The following is a 16,902-nucleotide window of genomic DNA, read 5'->3' as shown; positions in this document are numbered from 1 at the left end:
ATTGGGAAGTTCATGTGGGATCACGGATGTGGAACACTCCATAAACCATGAAGTGTTCTTGTGAGAGAAACCCTGGCAGCCGGGGTTGCAGCAGCCTTGCCACATTCCTCTGGAGCCAGGGGGTGTTGCAGAACTGAGCGCACAGCAGTAAACACGCAGCTTGCAAAGGCCGAAGACCATGACTGTCACGCTATTTGATGTATAAAATACTAATGTGCTTTTTGGAAAGAATAGCAGGTCAAAGGGGACGAGAGGAAGGAAGGACGTGGTTCTGAGGTCAGACAGATGGCAGAATGGGACAGCAGTCTCTGAACATCTGGAGTCTGAAGTGAGCCTGGTGAGTGAGCTCATCCTTGGAGAAGAAACCACAGACTCCCTCCTTCTGATAACCTCTGAGCTTCATCAATCCCTGGGGGCTCTGATTGCTGTGTCCCAACCCTTGGTGCTAGAATTCAAAGCCAGTTCCCCAGGTATCCCTCCTCTTTATCCAGATGTCACATGGCTATGGCTTCCAGCTGTGTGCAAGAGAACTTCTGGTACACTTGCACTTTTGGACCAGGCCACAATTTTGGGCTGGGGATGGCTTCCTGAGGAACCCTTCTTGAGCTGCATGTTTATGTTTACGAGGGTGGGGCAGCCTTGAAAGTGTTGAAGGAAGGAAAGCATAGTGGCAGAGTCCAGGGCACTGGGCTATGGTGATAACATGCAGGAGAAGAAGTTTAGGATAGGAGCACAATTGTATATGACTTTGGGAAGGGAAGGCTAGCATTCACCCTACAACTTTGAGGAAGTCATTTATCTTCCCCTGATTTGCAAAATAAAAGGGTTGATCTATGTCCGGGGTTCCTAATCAGAATGATTTAGAGCCTTGCTATGCATATCTTTGGTCCACCTGGGGGCTGTTGGAAAGGCAGGCTCTCAAGGGCCCCAGCCCAGACCGCCTGAGTCAGAATCAGCAGCTTAATGAGATACGCAGGTAATTCACACACACACCGAAGTCTGAAAAGCACTGACTTAAAGACGCCGTTACCTTTACAGTTTCCTGGGTTCCCATTGTGAGAGAGTTGGCTTTAGAAGTCTAGTGTGATGGTGGGAAGCTGTACGTTTGAAAAGCCCCTCACAGCTAGATTTGAGGGCTGTTGAATTTTAGGACTGCCCTAAGTCTCCGTCATTCTGTTGGTACCTAAGATACCCAGAAGAAAAGTGCAGTTCTCTCTGGGTGAATGGCTGGCGATGGAGGGTGAACCTCGAGAGCAAAGGAGCAGCAGCTTGTTCTCCAGGTGCCTGGGGTTGCCCAGTACATGAGGCAAGAGAGAACGCTGCCCATTTTACAGCTGGGATTAACCATTGGCAGCTCCCCCGTTAAGATGGTAAACTCATTTAGCGATGGATACTGAAAAACAGCTGAATTCAAAGGCAGAGAGTGGTAATCTAATTGCACGGAATTAGCCTCAGGAGACTCAGAAAATATCAACCTCAGAAAACCACAAAGGGATCCTTTATAAGGGCTTTCAAAAGTGTTGGGGCCTCAACGCCCCTCATAAGGGCTTGCATTACAAAGCACAGGCACTTTGCACAGAAGCCCCTCTCCCCAGCCTTTCAGGGCTTTGTTCCCTTCTAATGTGCTTTCTGAATGAATTTCCTGCCTGGTCCTGATGGTGTTTTCAGTTGTGCGTTAGGCTTAACAAGGAGTTGGTTCAGGAAAGACAGCTGGAGTTCAGGACCGAGAGGCCTTTGGCCACACTGGCCATCAGTCCTGCGAACACCATCTGTGCCTTAGGACTTGTCCGTGGTCCATTGCATTTTCCGGTGGCCTTTCCGGCTCTGACCTTCTCTTATTCTGAGGTCCTTCCCATTTCTTAAAACCAGGCTCTTACATAACCAAGGTGATTTCCTTGAACAATCCTTTGTCGCATCATGAGTTTGTGTGTGTGCGTGCTCATTGCCCACTTTATTTATTATCCAATCCATTTTAAAGAAGGAAAAGGTACACATGAGTTAGTGTTTATGGCTTGACTCAGAGAGCTTATGAAGATCATATGGTAATTTGGGAATCAGAAAAGGGGGAACAGAAGTGTTGTGAAGATTCGTCTCTGACCTGCATTTCATGTATGTTTCTGCAGCAAAGTGCAAATCTCAATCCACAAAAGCAGCCTGAATTCCTTCTTGAGTGCCTTCTGGAAAGTGGATTTCTAGTCAGGGACCCTCACTGCTATTGAGGTGCCATTGCACCATTTGACAGGTCTGCCAGGTGGTTCCCCAGAATTTGTGTGTGTACATTAAAAATATCTTTATCAATTTGCTCCACTTCTTCACTTGGAGCCATATAGAATAAATCTCATGATTCTCAAGTGGGGTCCCTGGGTAACTAGGGGGTTCATGAAATAGTAATGAGGACTTAGAATCCGTTTTAAGCATTTCAAAGACTGACAAATTGCATATTTACTTCTGATACGGCTCTATGGACTAACTAAAAAGCATCACATCTTTACTTTTGTTTTTTCTTAGGTCAACTCCGTGTGGCAATATTGCTTATCCCATGATGTTACTGCTTACCCCAGTAATTCTGGCAGTTATGTATGCCTTTTAATAAAGGTGGTGAAAATAAGTTAGTGATGAATGGGGTTTGGTAAAAAAATTAAAAAAAAACATAGTCCTATAGTGGGGGAAAAAAACCAGAATCACTGATAAAAGTATAAAAACTTTAGTTTGCTTTCCCAGGCTTCTCTTCAGAACTATGAGGCTAGTGATCTAACATCATATTCTCTCGTCCTATGAAACATTTCCTGGGGAAGACATATTTACGGAACCTGTCAATAATGGTGTCCAGACTGGGATAACTCTCCAGGGAGTGAAGTTATTTTAATTCTTTTAGGTCTTTGAGCCTGAGTATAATTCTTGTAACAATTGAAATACACAGCAGTAGCTGTAATCAAAATTGTTCTATCATGGAGAAGATTGGGGTATTCCTTGACTGGTGTAGGTAAAAATTCTTTTAGAGACACTTATTTGTGGAATCTCTCCCTTTTATGACTCGGGGGAACTGAGGCCAGCAAGATCATGAAACCTTCTCAAGAACATTCCACTTGCTGAATTCTGGATCCCAGGTCTTCGGCCCTTGGGGCCAAGGCCACTTTGCCTAAAGCAGCAGAAAACCTGCAGAATAGCATCAAGATGGCCAGGCAGGAGACAGTGCCATCCATCTTAAAAATCATTCTGGCTTCTGCCAGCTGATGAACAAAATAAAGTTAATGACGCCCACATAAATGTGATTCTGTCGCAGGCTGCGCACACAGACTGTCTGGAAGGGAGCTCTGCGGGCCCTCTGAAGAAGGAAAAAGGGTTTTAATGTAGCTTTAAAGGGATCCGTGTCTCCCCTTTCTGCAAGGACAGGGACTGTGGCATCTGTTACCTCTGTCTCCCCTGCAAAGTGCCTAGTTTTGGACTGGACACATAAACAAACAGTAAGTAAATGCCTGGTGAATAAATGAAGGCAGTGTCAGCACTGAAGTTAATTCAGCCTGAGCCTTTGTGGGTATGGGCCTCTGTCTTTCATAAAGACCTTATCTGAGGTTGGAGGGCACATAGAGGTGTTGGAGCCAAGTATTTGAGTGGATTGTAGCAAAACTGAGTCCCCATGAAGGAAAGAGATTTGTCAAAGCCATTCTGCAGGATGAGAGCAGAAATGACTTTACAAGGAAGGCTCTTAGATCATAGCCTAACTGCTCTTTCCACTGCAACACATGGTAGCACATTCTTTCATAAGGTGATCTCAAGAATAAGTTGCCTACATTTCCCCTGATAGGTCATTACGAGTGTTGTAAATATGTGAAAATTAGGTGCTGATTCATAATTCCATTTACCAGCCTGCGGTCCTTGTCCAAAATGTCCCTTGAGAACGGAAAATATGATGTTTACTTTTCCTCAAGCTTCCTAAGACCCTCAAAGAGGGTAGACTGATGTTTTAATCAACCCTAATGCAAACTGGCCCAAGGGCCATTTTAGGAAAAAGTCCTTGTCCCACTTTGGAAGCTTCCGGACACTCTCCGCAGTGCCCCAAAGCCCCAAATGCAGCGGGTAATATTTGAGGAAGAATACAGCTATGCTGCCAAGAGAGAAAGATCCAGGTGGTCATCTGTCCCTCTTGCCAAGCTTGGAGAATGGGAAGTCAGAAGGGCCATCTCTGCGGAAAGCTCATTTACCTTTCAACTGGGTGGTTTTTCAGGGCTGAAATGTGAAGCAATCTATTTGCCATCCCCTTTTGATCCTAGTGTGGATATAAGACATCTTCCTTCAAGGTTCTGGTGACCTTTCTTAGCAAGTGAACACCATATTCAATACAAAACCCTGTCAAAGCAGCATCTACTGGGATGGCAGATGGAAGTGGCACGTAAAGAACGGCTGATCATCTTTGGGAAAAACCACGCATGGGTTAGACTTAGTTTATTTCCTCTGCCTTTATTCCATTCTGGAGCACAAGCTAGGCTCCTTTTTGCTTCTCTAGGTTGCGTTGTGTGTTACATCAGGAGTGTTTTCTCATTACTGCTGGTTCATCAGAGCCCCAGATTAAATATTTGGCTATTCTATACCAGTGGTTCTCAACTGCAGGTAATTTTGTGCTTGCCTGTCCAACTTCCAGAATTTCTGGCAGTGTCCAGAGACATTTTTGATTGTCATGACTGGGGGAGGAGATGTTATTGGTGTTAAGGATACTGATAGACATCTTACAATGCATGGTTCAACCCTCATAACAGAGAATTGTCTAAAAGGTTCAAGATGTCAGTAGTGCCAAGATTGAGAGACATGGTTTTATACCATAGGCCTATTTGAGTTACTCAGAAGGTAAAAAAATTTGGGGGTCATCCTGGGGCCTTCCTAGGCATGAACTTCTATAAGGACTCTAAGAATTGAATCGAGTTCCCTTCGGCTTGAAAGGGGATTTGAAAGGAATGTGCTTCTACCATAAAAAACATATCTTTGCCTATTATTTTTGACCAGTCTGGATATAAACCCCCATTCCCAACTGAAAACAAAGAGAAAAAAAATTAGGTTATTGAATACTAGACTATCACTCACAGAATTTTAGAATCACAGGCTTTTAAAATATCAGCATAAGACTTCAGCAGAATCACCTTATTTACTTATGGGGACATAGTTGCTGAGGACTGCAATGCTGTTTGTCCCCCAGTCCCTCTCTTTCTTCCCCTCAGCTCTTTTTAAGACCTAGATTCATTCTCTGCATTGGCACCATATGAGATTGTTGTTCTGTTTGTTTTGCTGTCATTATTGCCATTTTGCTAGTTATATGCTGATGCAGCGGCACTTCTCTTATCAAGAGCCTTTCTTTTTCTACCCTCCAGATTTCCCCAACAAGGTGAGCAGCTGGCATCATTGAATCTAAGGAGTATATGGGTGCCTGAGATGATTGGATTGGCTCATTCCAACATGGTGCCTGTCTCTTGGGGGAGAAGGAGTTATTCATATGGAACCTGCTAAGGAGTCAGTCTCCATTTACTCCCACATACATTCTATTGAGCCCCCAGATTTTAATATTTATGTATTTTCACCTAAACTTAAAGTGAGAGTTAGAAATGAAAATGCCAACTAGACAAAGACAATACTTTCTCCCCTTGCGACCTTTCCCCCCCCTCATCTCTCTGAAAAATTGCTGAGGATAGTTCCCTGGTGCGATTCTTATTTTTATTATTTTATGTCATGTCCTAACAACATTTATTCCCCAAATGATGTAGCCATTTCTACATTTTGAAAGTGCAGCAGCACCCATCCCTTTCCGGCTCTCCATAGCCATGACTTTTCTTTCCTTATAAACATATGGCGTTATATCCCATATCCATTGTAGTTCATGTCTGCCTTGACACATGATGTAGAGTGATGCTTTCTGATAGGCTGCCACCAGTAACTTAAAGAATTAACATAGCAGATTCATAATCTTATCAAACTGATTACAATGCAAGCCTTTTAGACCGTCTCCCTTTTCTGAAAGACATTGTCTGGGAGAAGAAAATTAAGCATTACATATTGTTCATCAAGAAAAAAGGAGTTGAGGGGGGGGAGTATGTGCTTGGTCCTATTAATTTACTCTTTAATCTCTCTGGTTCAGTTCTATCTCAGAAAGCCAAACAGAGAATCAATTTGCATGCAAATGCTACCCAGTATCCTACCTCCATAGCATTTTATAGTTCTACTCCTATGTAGAAGAGAAAGGATTTGATATTGTTACGAGGATACTTTGTGCCCTTTCCCACACAAAGTAGCTATATTTCACAGGGCCCTGGATTGTTGCACTTTTCTCATTCTATATACCTCCTTGACTGTTTGTATTCTGAGCTATGGGCAGAACTATGGCCTATCAAAGAATTATTTGAAATGGAGATTAGAAGCTTTAGTGTTGGTATCTCAGAGAAGGAGAGAAGTCTTCATCTCAAGAGAAAGATGTGAAAACAGACTCACACATAGACTCTTACAATCTGGGGAGAGGTGTCATTCATTTAATAAACCAACCACTGGATTAGTTAAACCAAAAATTCATATGCAGAGTTCTGTATAATATAAAAAAGAAAAAAAATATTTGCTGGTTTGTGACGGGAGAGTTTAATATCTGTTGGTAACTTATTTTTAAAAACAACCTAGAGTGGGTTTTTCAAATGACTGTTAATCCAGTGCCATGATGAAAACATGAGCGTCAGACATCTAAAAGTGAAGAAGATTAATGATCCCTGCAGGTCATGGAAGAAGACTAATTTTTTATCAATTCATATACATGGAATTTATCATAACTATCTCTGAAGATGTTATAATTCACCCACTTACAAAAGGACTGTATATTTCAATGCTTCCTAAGGAGGTGATTTTTAACTTTTCACATGTGCCAATGTAAGAACGCTAAGCCTATAGCCAGAAAAATTTAACCTGGGAGACAATGGGTGGGAGAACTCAGCTGGGGAGTTGGGGATAGACATATATTAAGAAACAAAGCAAACAAGATTTTTCTATCAGTTTGGGATCTGCCAGCTAACAAGTAGAGTTTGGAAGGGTGAATGGGAGAAAGGAAGGAATCAAAGTTTCAAAAGAGAAACGTTTCCCGGAATCGGCTCCTAAATAGATCCGCGCTGCACCCAAGTACGGGGCTTTACAACCTGAAGTCGTAACACTGTTGTTTCCAAGCACTAAGCCTCAGTAACGCCCCCACCCCCACCTCGCAGAAAAAGAAAACAATAACAAAAAAGGGTAGAAAATGAAATATTCTGTGTCCAGTGAGTTTGAATGCAACCTTCCCCTTCACCGCTAGTTGTCACTTGGCTCCCAGACGGGAGAGCTGAGGTTTTCGGCACTGCGGTTAGAGAGAATGCAGTCCTAATTAAACTGAGTAACTCCTAAAGCTTCCCCGTAAAGTCCTCAGCCGAGTGAGAGCCTATCTGCAGAGAGGTTGGGGTCAGTGATGGGGCAGGGGTGTAGCAGACAGAAGGACAAACAAACAAACCACAAGAAACTGGCAAAAAGCTGCCAGGGCAGTGACTGTCTCAGATCTGCACGCACAAGCCAGACACCCTGCGGGCGGGGGTGTGGGGGGGTGGGCAGTGATAGAGGGAGCGGGGGATGGAAGGACCCGACTGCAGCGGTACACAACACCCTCCTCCCCCTAAATGAGGGGATCACGGACAGAGTCAGCCTCCGTGCTCATTTCCCCCATTTCCATGAGACCGATGTGGTCAGTAGAAAATTGCATACCTGAAGAATACAATGGTCTCCCAAAGGTAGAGTCGAAGAGTATTGAAGCGGTACATTTTTCAGGTCCTTGTGCTTTGTAGTCCACGAGTTATGGGGGCAAAAATATTTCAAATTGGCACTTACAAGATCAGCGAGGGATGTTGAAAAAATAATCCAGATGCTAAGGGGAAGTGGGGAACAGGGGCGCAGAGGGAGAGCCCCAGGGGAAGTCGGAGCAAGGGGGCTGTAGGTGTTACGGACGGAGGAAGCCGCTGTTTCAGCACCACGGAGAGCGTCCAATCCTGCTTTTCAGGAGCGCGAAGAGTATTGCTGTTTGTTAAACTCAAGCTTGTCTGTTGGCTCCCTGCGGCGCTGGGGAGGCACGTTTGAGGGTGGGTATATTTTCTTTTTTATCTCTGTTTTTCTGTTTAAACGGACAGCTCCGTGAAAGAAAAAAAAAATCTTCTGTGGCGATCAGAACGCTGGCCTCGGATCGTTACATTGGGTGAGCATCTTGGGTAGAGAGAGCAGGGTTTTATGCCCCTGGGCTGGCCTGAGGGGTTAAGGGGAGAGGGCAAGCGATTGACGGTGTTGCCTTCAGTTAAATCCCGGAGAATATGCCAGGCTGGCGCATCGCGACCGAGTCCCGGGAATCTCGTTCCCCTGCCTGCGTACCCGTCTGCTGTCGCCTTGCGATCCCTGTTCTCTGGTCCCCGCCGAATAAGTTATGATCGCTGCAGGAAAGGCGTCCCATTGCTCGGGGCTGCAGGCGTGAGAGAGCTCAGGGCAAGTTTCAGAGGCTGCCCGGGTCCATGGCGACCCCGCGGAGCTTAGGAGCCCAAGGCTTCAGATGCATTTCGGTTTTCTGAGCTCGTCCATCTTCCTTTGGCTACGACTCCTTCAGATCTTCAGACTTTCTTACTGCATTAATTTAACAAACTGGCGGCCTAAGGGATTGGGGAAGTGGGGGCGGGCGATGGCCGATGGGAGGGGGTGGAGAGAAAAAAAGGGGGGAAAAACTCCTTAGTATCTTCAAACCCTCCCACTCGAGGTACCCATTGGCCCGCGGCTGCGAAAACCAGATCTTTTCCCGGTGTTTGGCCAATCGCATGTTAGGCTCTGGATTGAGTTTAACGCTTAGGTTGCTGGATGAGATCCGTGTCTCCCCTCTCCACTGCGGGCAGGAGGTGCAGTGGGGGAGGTTAGGGAGTTAAATCTCTCGAGGTCTCTCAAAATATTGCCTTGATTTTTAAAGAATGCAGTTGTATGTGAGTAAAACAAACATCTCGGGTCTCAGTTCCGACATGCTTCTGGGCTCAGTTTATAATTTTAAAAGATCTGAACCAGATCCCTGAGTTTCTTTAGAGCTCTGAAGTTGGTAATTTTTGGCTCTGGAAAGAAAAAAAAAAAAAAAAAAAAAAAGGACAGGTTTCAAAAAGAAGTCTGGTCAATAAAGGAAGATCTCCTCCTCTCCCTCCCAGGGCCACTGCATCAGGAAAATACCAGCAAAATTCATTGAGCAGTTCCCAGGGTCAAGAGGGAACAGTCCTGGCCTCACTGCTGGCACCCCTTTGGGAAGATAAGGAAGATATGCCCTCTTCCCACTGGACAGGAGACAGTTTTATTTACATTCACAAGCTAGGCAAATAGAGCGTCAGAGAGCTGTGTCTTGTTGCAAAATAATGGTAGTGCCAAGCTGTACACAGGTATGCAGTACTTACCATTCCACTCTCTGTTTTCTCTTCCTCCAGCTTCTCTGTTTTTCCAGCTTATTTGAATCTCAGAAAGCAGCTATACATTTCATTCTAGAGCCCAGCTGGGGAGGTGGAGTTAATCAGATTTTCTCCAAGCTACCAGACTTTAGTGGATTAATAGCCTCTGCAGGATTTTCTGGCTGATTTGAACTGACTGGGACTCTGGGATCTCCTCTCTCCCAGCCTCCTGAAAGGAGACCTCCCCCCAAATCCCGTGGCTTTAGGAACTCCTTATTTTGAGTTCTTGGAGGCTGGTTCTCCCTAGAATAGTTTTTAACAACTCCGTTCTCTTCAAGCCCAGGCCTTCTCTCCAACAAAGAAGTCTGGAAAGCTTTGTTCACGAGCCTCCTATCAGCAAGGATTCTGTCCACTATCCCCCACAGCAAACCCTGCATTACTTTCTCTTTCATTGGATTCCACACATGAGAACAGTGATATGTTGCTTAGAATTTCCATGAGATTCTGAGTTGTGACTGAAAAGGAAATTTTGCTTTGAAGGTGGGTATTTATATGAAACTGAAACAAATTTGCACTGTCAATATCTATCTCTCTATCTATCCATCTATCATCCATCTATCTATCCTCTATCACTAATATTTACTAGCATTCCTTTTATGTACCAGGAACTATTGTGTACTTCACATAATCTCATTTACTTCTCACAGTCATAACCTAAGGTAAATATTATCTTTGTGAGTGTGTTTATGTTCTTGTGTATGTGCACATATATGAATTTGCTTGGTAAAGACAAGCATGCATATTTCTATGTATATAAATTGGCTTGAGACTTATATCCTGTCTAATTCTGAAGTGAATGTGAAGTGCCTATATATATTTGTATTTGTAATTGGGTGTCTGTCCACATAGGCATATATCTATGCATCTGCATGTGTCATTGTTTTGCCCCTGGAGGTACTGAAACAAACTGTGAGCTGGAAACTTTGCTTTTGCTCCTTACCTGCCTAGGAAGCATCTGTGTAAGCAGGTGAGGATGCAGTGTGTAGGGTTGATTTTTCTTTTCCTTCAAGAGATGCTGTGCATGTGTGTGTGCGTGTGGTGTTGCTGTTTGTGGGTATGATTGGCTCTAAGGCTGTGGCCTGTGCAGGAGGTAAGATTAATTATTACCTGTTTTTGAGTAGGTTTCTGTTTAATGTAAGGCTGCTACTTTTAATCGGCCGGCATGAACAGAGCATGTGCCAAGCACTGGGGACAGGACAATACATAAACTGTACTTTGAACTCTGGAGCATGCAGTCACTTTGGAGGTCCAGTGAGAAAGGTTCCTCATGGTGGTGAATCTTTACTTTTTAACTCACACACACATATTTCTTATGCCTATAAATGGTATATCCAGATCTTCCTGTCTCATGTAGGTCACTTTTGAAAATAAACAACCATAGGCTTGGAGGTCAGAGATTTATGTTCTTATTTTCTCTCTGCTTCCAAAAGCCTGGTTGACATTGGATAAATGACCAAACTTCTTTGGCTGAAGTCAAATGGGATAGACATACCCACTCTTCTCACCACAGGAAGCTGGATAGAAGCAACAGCATTCAGGTCTGACTTGAGTGTGACTACCATGCTATGAGACAAAACTCTTAATGGGATGGAATGGATTGACTCCTGCTGATGGCCCATTTCTATTCATAAGCATTCTTTTTAGCCTCCCAGTACTTGATTGGTCCATTATAGATCCCAGTAGCCAGATTTGATCCTCCTAAGTATGACTAAATTATAACATACACTGAGACTTGTTTTATTACTAGAGGAGGTTTATTCTTTCATTAACTCAATAAACATTTATTGAGCATTTACTATGTGCCAGGTAGTACTCTAGGCACTGGGGATATAGCAGGGAACCAAACAGGTAAAGATCTCTATTCTTATGGAACGTATCTTCTAGCAGAGGGAGACAGAAGATAAACAAATAAATTATGATGTATTAGGCAGTCATAAGGATTCAAAAGAAAAAAAGCAGAGTAAAGGGCAGAAAGTAATACAGAGATGCTATTTTATACAGGGTGATCAGATCCTTATGAAGAGGAGACATTTGAACAAGTGACTGAAGGAACTGACGGAAAGAGCTCGTGAACCTCAGGGGAGGGAGGAAGAGCTTCTCAGGCAGTAGAAAAGCAAATGCAAACGTCCTGAGGTGGGTGTATGTTTAGAGTGTGCAAGAAACAGCAAGGAAACCAGTGTGCCTAGACGGAGAAAGTGAAGGACAGGGTGCCAGAAGAGAGGTTAGAAAGCGTTGGGGGCTCGATCATGTACTACCTCCAAGGCATAGGAAAGACTTCGGGTTGTATTTTTCGTGAAACCCATTGGAAAGTTTTGAGCAGAGTAGTAATAAGATCTGACAATTTTTTTTTTTTTTTTTTTTTTTTTTTAAGGGCTGCAACTGCAGCATATGGAAGTTCCCACACTAGGGGTGGAATTGGACTTACAGTTGCCAGTCTGTGCCACAGCCACAGTGACAAGGGATCCAAGCAGCATCTACGACCAGTGCCACAGCTTTTGGCAGCACCGGATCCCTGACCCACTGAGCAAGGCCAGTGATCAAACCCACATCCTCATGGATACTAGTTGGATTTGTTTCCACTGCACCACAACGGGAACTCCCATATCTGACAACATTTTAACAAGATTAATCTGGCTACTGGATTTAGAATAAAATGTATGGGGAGGAGAAGGGCAAAATGAAAGCTGGAGAGTAGTTAGGAGCTAGTGAAAAAAATCCATATGAGAGATTCTTAGAAACTGTTCTTACTCCACTCTTTATGTATAGAACAGGAAAATTATATTCAGAGAGGTTAAGCAACTTACCCCTTTTAGACTAGTAGCAGGGTTGGGATAAGATCCAAATGCATCCTAATTATGGGTAAAGGATCTTTCCATTATTTTTGGTCCAACTAAGATGAAGGTTAAGGAAATCTACAAGCAAAGGGCTTTCCCTGGCTTCTTACTGATATACACCCAGCACCTGGCCCAGTGCCTGGCACATAGGAGGTGCCTAGTAAATGTTTCTTGCAAGGATGAATGAGTGAATAAATGAAAGAAGAACAAAAGGATTCAGGTAGAGGCCTGAAGGGAGGAACAAAAGAGGAAGGAAAGGTGTTAATCAGGTGCGATTATGTTGTCCTGAGCCAGCTCCTGTAATTAACACTATGGCAAGCCTCCGTCCAAAATGACATTCACAGAGAGGTGTGCTGGAGGCTTCAACACTGCTTTGACAGGCTTCAGTGATACTTTGTAAAGAGAGATGGATATTTGGAGCAACTGAGCAGCTCGCCTAATTGTGCTGCAGTATTATGATGAATATGGGTCTGAAAATGTGACGATGAAAGAGCCTTTCCTCCAAGGAGCTGAGCCTTACTGCCAGCCTTTCCTAACCCAACTTAGAGAAGGCACTTGCTCCTTTTTTTTTTTTTTCTTTAGATTGCAAAGCAATATAAAAACCCTTTGTACTTTAAAGAAGGGGACTCAGAACTACTTAGGAAATCTGAGTGGCACAAGGGAATTTTCAGTCATAAGGAGTAAATGCATAAAATACAGAGAGACCTCTCCTCCCATTTTACTGACTAGTCACCCAGGAGCCAGGAAAGCAGCAAGACTAACTTAAGGTTTCACCACAAAGTTGAATCTAGAGCTCAGGGCTCCTGTCTCTCAAGTCATGGCTCCCAACCCCTTCACTCAGAGACCAAAAATGAAAGAAGAGAAGGCAGGATCAGAGAGGAACAAAGCTTGCTATCAAGGCTGTTGAGACCCTAGCTTTCTGCCTGAAGACTCCTGGATTTTCTTTCACAGGCAAGTCTGTCCTTGTGCCTTGGGCTCGAGCAGCTTGACAGCCATGGGAGACTTTTCATTACGTCCTTGTGCTTCATCTTCTTTCCCTCAAATGATCTCCACCTCTTTTTTTTCCCCCCATTTCCTTCTGTCTGCCTTTAACTCTGATTTCATGTTTGTTTGGTCCGTTCCTCTTATTTGGTCTCTCATCTTCTATTGCCGCCACAAGGACTTTTGGCATCAAAAAGGTTTGGCAGAGAATATACCTCTTTTTTTTCTGAGTTTTCCCTCAGTGGTTCATTCATTTGTTTAAAAAGGACATGGATTTTGAACACTGGCTGTGAGTCTGACATGGTGCTGAGGTTTTACATGGCTAACAAAAGATTGTTCATTCCATTTTAAACAAATATTTAAGTACCTTCTTAGTGCCGGAAACTATGGCAAATGGTACAAGAAGAGGGTAAACAGTGTGGCTTGAAGGGAGAGGTGATGAAAAGAGATTCTTGTACTGCATATTTAAAAACCATTTAACATGGAAATACACACATATAAAGTGCATAAATTTTGATACATTATTTACAAAGTGGGAGCTATCTATATCATGACAGAATGTTACCAGCCCTTTGGAAGCCTGCATCACATCCCTTTCCCATCTTCATCTGCCAAAGGGATCTGCCACTCTATTACTTCTAAGTTGCTTGTTTTTGTCTCATTAAAATCCTCTTTGTTCATAAGAGGGATTGACCTGTAACGTTCCTTTTTAAAAATGTCTTTTTCAGGGAGTTCCTGTCATGGCTTAATGATTAGCAAATCCGACTAGGAACCTGAGGTTGCAGGTTCCATCCCTGGCCTCGCTCAGTGGGTTAAGGATCTGGCGTTGCCGTGAGCTGTGGTGTAGGTTGCAGATGCGGCTCGGATCCCTCGTTGCTGTGACTCTGGCGTAGGCTGGCGGCCATGGCTCTGATTCGACCCCTAGCCTGGGAACCTCCATATGCTGCTGGTACGCACCCCAAAATGGCAAAAAGACAAAAAAAAAGTCTTTTTCAGGTTTTGGCATAAAGATTGAGGTACCTTCATCAACAAGTTGGGAATGTTTCCTCTTTAGAAATGTCTATATACGATCGATATTATTATTTCTTTTTTAGATGTTTGGAAGTATTTGTTTGTGAAGCCACCTGGGCTTGAGGGTTTCTTTGTGGAAGATTTTAATTTATAGATTCAATTTATTTAAAAGATGTAGGACTAGAAAAAAAAGATGTAGGACTATTAAGACTATGTGTTTCTTCTTGTTGACTTTAATATGTTTTATTTTCCTGGGTATTTGTCCATTTTAGATACATTGTCACATTTAATTGCATGAAATTTCTATCCCCTTCCTATTTTGTTAGTCTATAGAACATGTAATGCTGTAGTGATTTTTTTTTCTTTTTATATGGAAATTCCCAGGTTAGGGGTGGAATGAGAACTGCAGCTGTCAGCCTACACTGCAGCCACAGCAACGCCAGGTCCTTAACCTACTAAGCGAGGGTGGGGATCAAACCCATATCCTCATGGTTCGGATTGTAACTGCTGAGCCACAGCAGGAATTCCTGATGTCTTTTTTATATGTTTTTTTTTTTTTTTTGTCTTTTCAGGGCTGCACCCTCGGAATGTGGAGGTTCCCAGGCTAGGGGTCAAATTGGAACTGTAGCTACTGGCCTACACCACAGCCACAGCAATGCTGGAGCCGAGATGCATCTGTGACCTACAACACAGCTCAAGACAATGCCAGATCCTTAACCCACTTGAACGAGGCCTGGGATTGAAACTGCACCCTCAGATTCGTTTCCACTGGGCCACGATGGGAACTCCCCCAATGCCTTTTTTCACATAAAATATTTGTCATACTGGTAATTTGCCCTTCCTCCCTTCCTCCCTTTCTCTCTCCCTTCCTTCCTACCTTTCTCTCTCTTTTTTTTTTTTTCTTTTTCAGCCACCCCCTGCAGCACATGGAAGTTCCCAGGCCAGGGACCGAATCCAAGCTGGAGCTGAGACATATGCCACAGCTTCGGCAACACTGGATCCTTAACCCACTGCACTGGGCTAGCACCTCCACAGAGACAAGCCCAATCATTAAGCCACTGTGCCACCGCAGAAACTCTTCTCTTTTTTTTTTTTTTTTTTCATTATTCTTTCTAGGGGGTTAGCCATTTTATTGGCCTTTTCAAATAACCAGCTTTAATTTTTTTCCATATTATAAATATGTTTTCTATTCCTTTTTTTCCCCTTTCAACTTATTTTTTGAGGGGGTTAATTTGCTTGTTTTTACTGGTTTCTTGAAAAGGATGCTTAGATAATGGATTTTTAACTTCTCTTACTTTTTAGTATATTTATGGAAGGCTTTGTATTTTCTTCTGAGCTTTACTTTATTTATTTATTTATTTTTTGTGTGTGTCTTTTTGCCATTTCTTGGGCCGCTCCTGCGGCATATGGAGGTTCCCAGGCTAGGGGTGGAATCGGAGCTGTAGCTGCCAGCCTATGCCAGAGCCACAGCAACGCAGGATCCGAGTCGCATCTGCGATCTACACCACAGCTCATGGCAATGCCGGATCCTCAACCCACTGAGAAAGGCCAGGGATCGAACCCGCAACCTCATGGTTCCTAGTCGGATTCGTTAACCACTGCACCACGACGGGAACTCCTGAGCTTTACTTTAGATGCATCCCACAAATTAAATTGTATGTTTAGTATCACTCTGTTCAAAATATTTCCATTTAAAATATTAGATCTTTAGGGTTATTTGGAAGTACACTTTTTGGGGGATAGTTTTTAAAAAATTGAAGAATGGTTGATATATAATATTATATAAATTACATGTGCACAATATGGTGATTCACTAATTGTGAAACTTTTTAAAGGTTATACTCCATATATGTTATTATAAAATACTGGCTATATTCCCAATGTGGTGCAATCTATCCTTGTAGCTTATCTTATACCTAGTAGTTTATACCTCTTAATCCCCTACCTCTATACTGCCCTTCTCCCTTAACTTTCCCCACTGGTAACCACTAGGTTTTTCTCTATATCTGTTAATTTTCTTCTTTTTTTTGCTACATTCATTAATTTGCTGTTTTTTTTTTTTTTAGATTCCACATATAAATGGTATCATACTTTATATATATATTTTTCTCTCTCTCTGACTTATTTCACTTAGCCTAAGACCCTTTAAGTCCATTCATGTTGCTGCAGATGTCAAATTTCCATCCTTTTTTATAGCTGAGTAGTATTCCTTTGTGTGTATGTGTACACACACACACACACACACACACACGTCTCTATCCGTTCATCTGTTGATGGACACTTAGGTTGCTTCCATATCTTGGCAGTTGTAAATAAAGCTGCTATGAACATAGGGGCTCATGTATCTTTTCAAATTAGTAGGGTTTGTTTTTGGATATGTACTGAGGAGTGGAATTGTTAGGTCATATGGTAGTTCTATTTTTTTTTTTTTTTTGTCTTTTTGCTATTTCTTGGGCCGCTCCTGCGGCATATGGAGGTTCCCACCAGCCTATGCCAGAGCCACAGCAACGCAGGATCCGAGCCACATCTGCAACCTACACCACAGCTCACGGCAACGCTGGATCGTTAACCCACTG

At 43.2% G+C, this 16,902-nt stretch overlaps 1 protein-coding gene across 2 annotated transcripts in view; it reads right to left on the bottom strand.

Annotated features, from left to right (window-relative positions):
• The window catches only part of GLRA1 (glycine receptor alpha 1), a 96,117-nt gene extending 86,666 nt beyond the window's left edge, over positions 1-9,451 (bottom strand). Inside the window, exon 1 of one of the 2 annotated variants that reach the window (XM_013984908.2) lies at positions 7,750-9,451. In XM_013984908.2, the coding sequence (XP_013840362.1) occupies positions 7,750-7,805 (56 nt within the window). In that variant the 5' untranslated portion in view covers positions 7,806-9,451. The remainder of the gene's footprint in view (positions 1-7,749) is intronic. The other variant, XM_013984909.2, reaches the window with a different exon arrangement.

The sequence above is a fragment of the Sus scrofa genome, chromosome 16, assembly GCF_000003025.6.
Source record: "Sus scrofa isolate TJ Tabasco breed Duroc chromosome 16, Sscrofa11.1, whole genome shotgun sequence".
NCBI classification, from domain to species: Eukaryota; Metazoa; Chordata; class Mammalia; order Artiodactyla; family Suidae; genus Sus; species Sus scrofa.
This window is presented reverse-complemented; position numbering and strand designations above follow the sequence as displayed.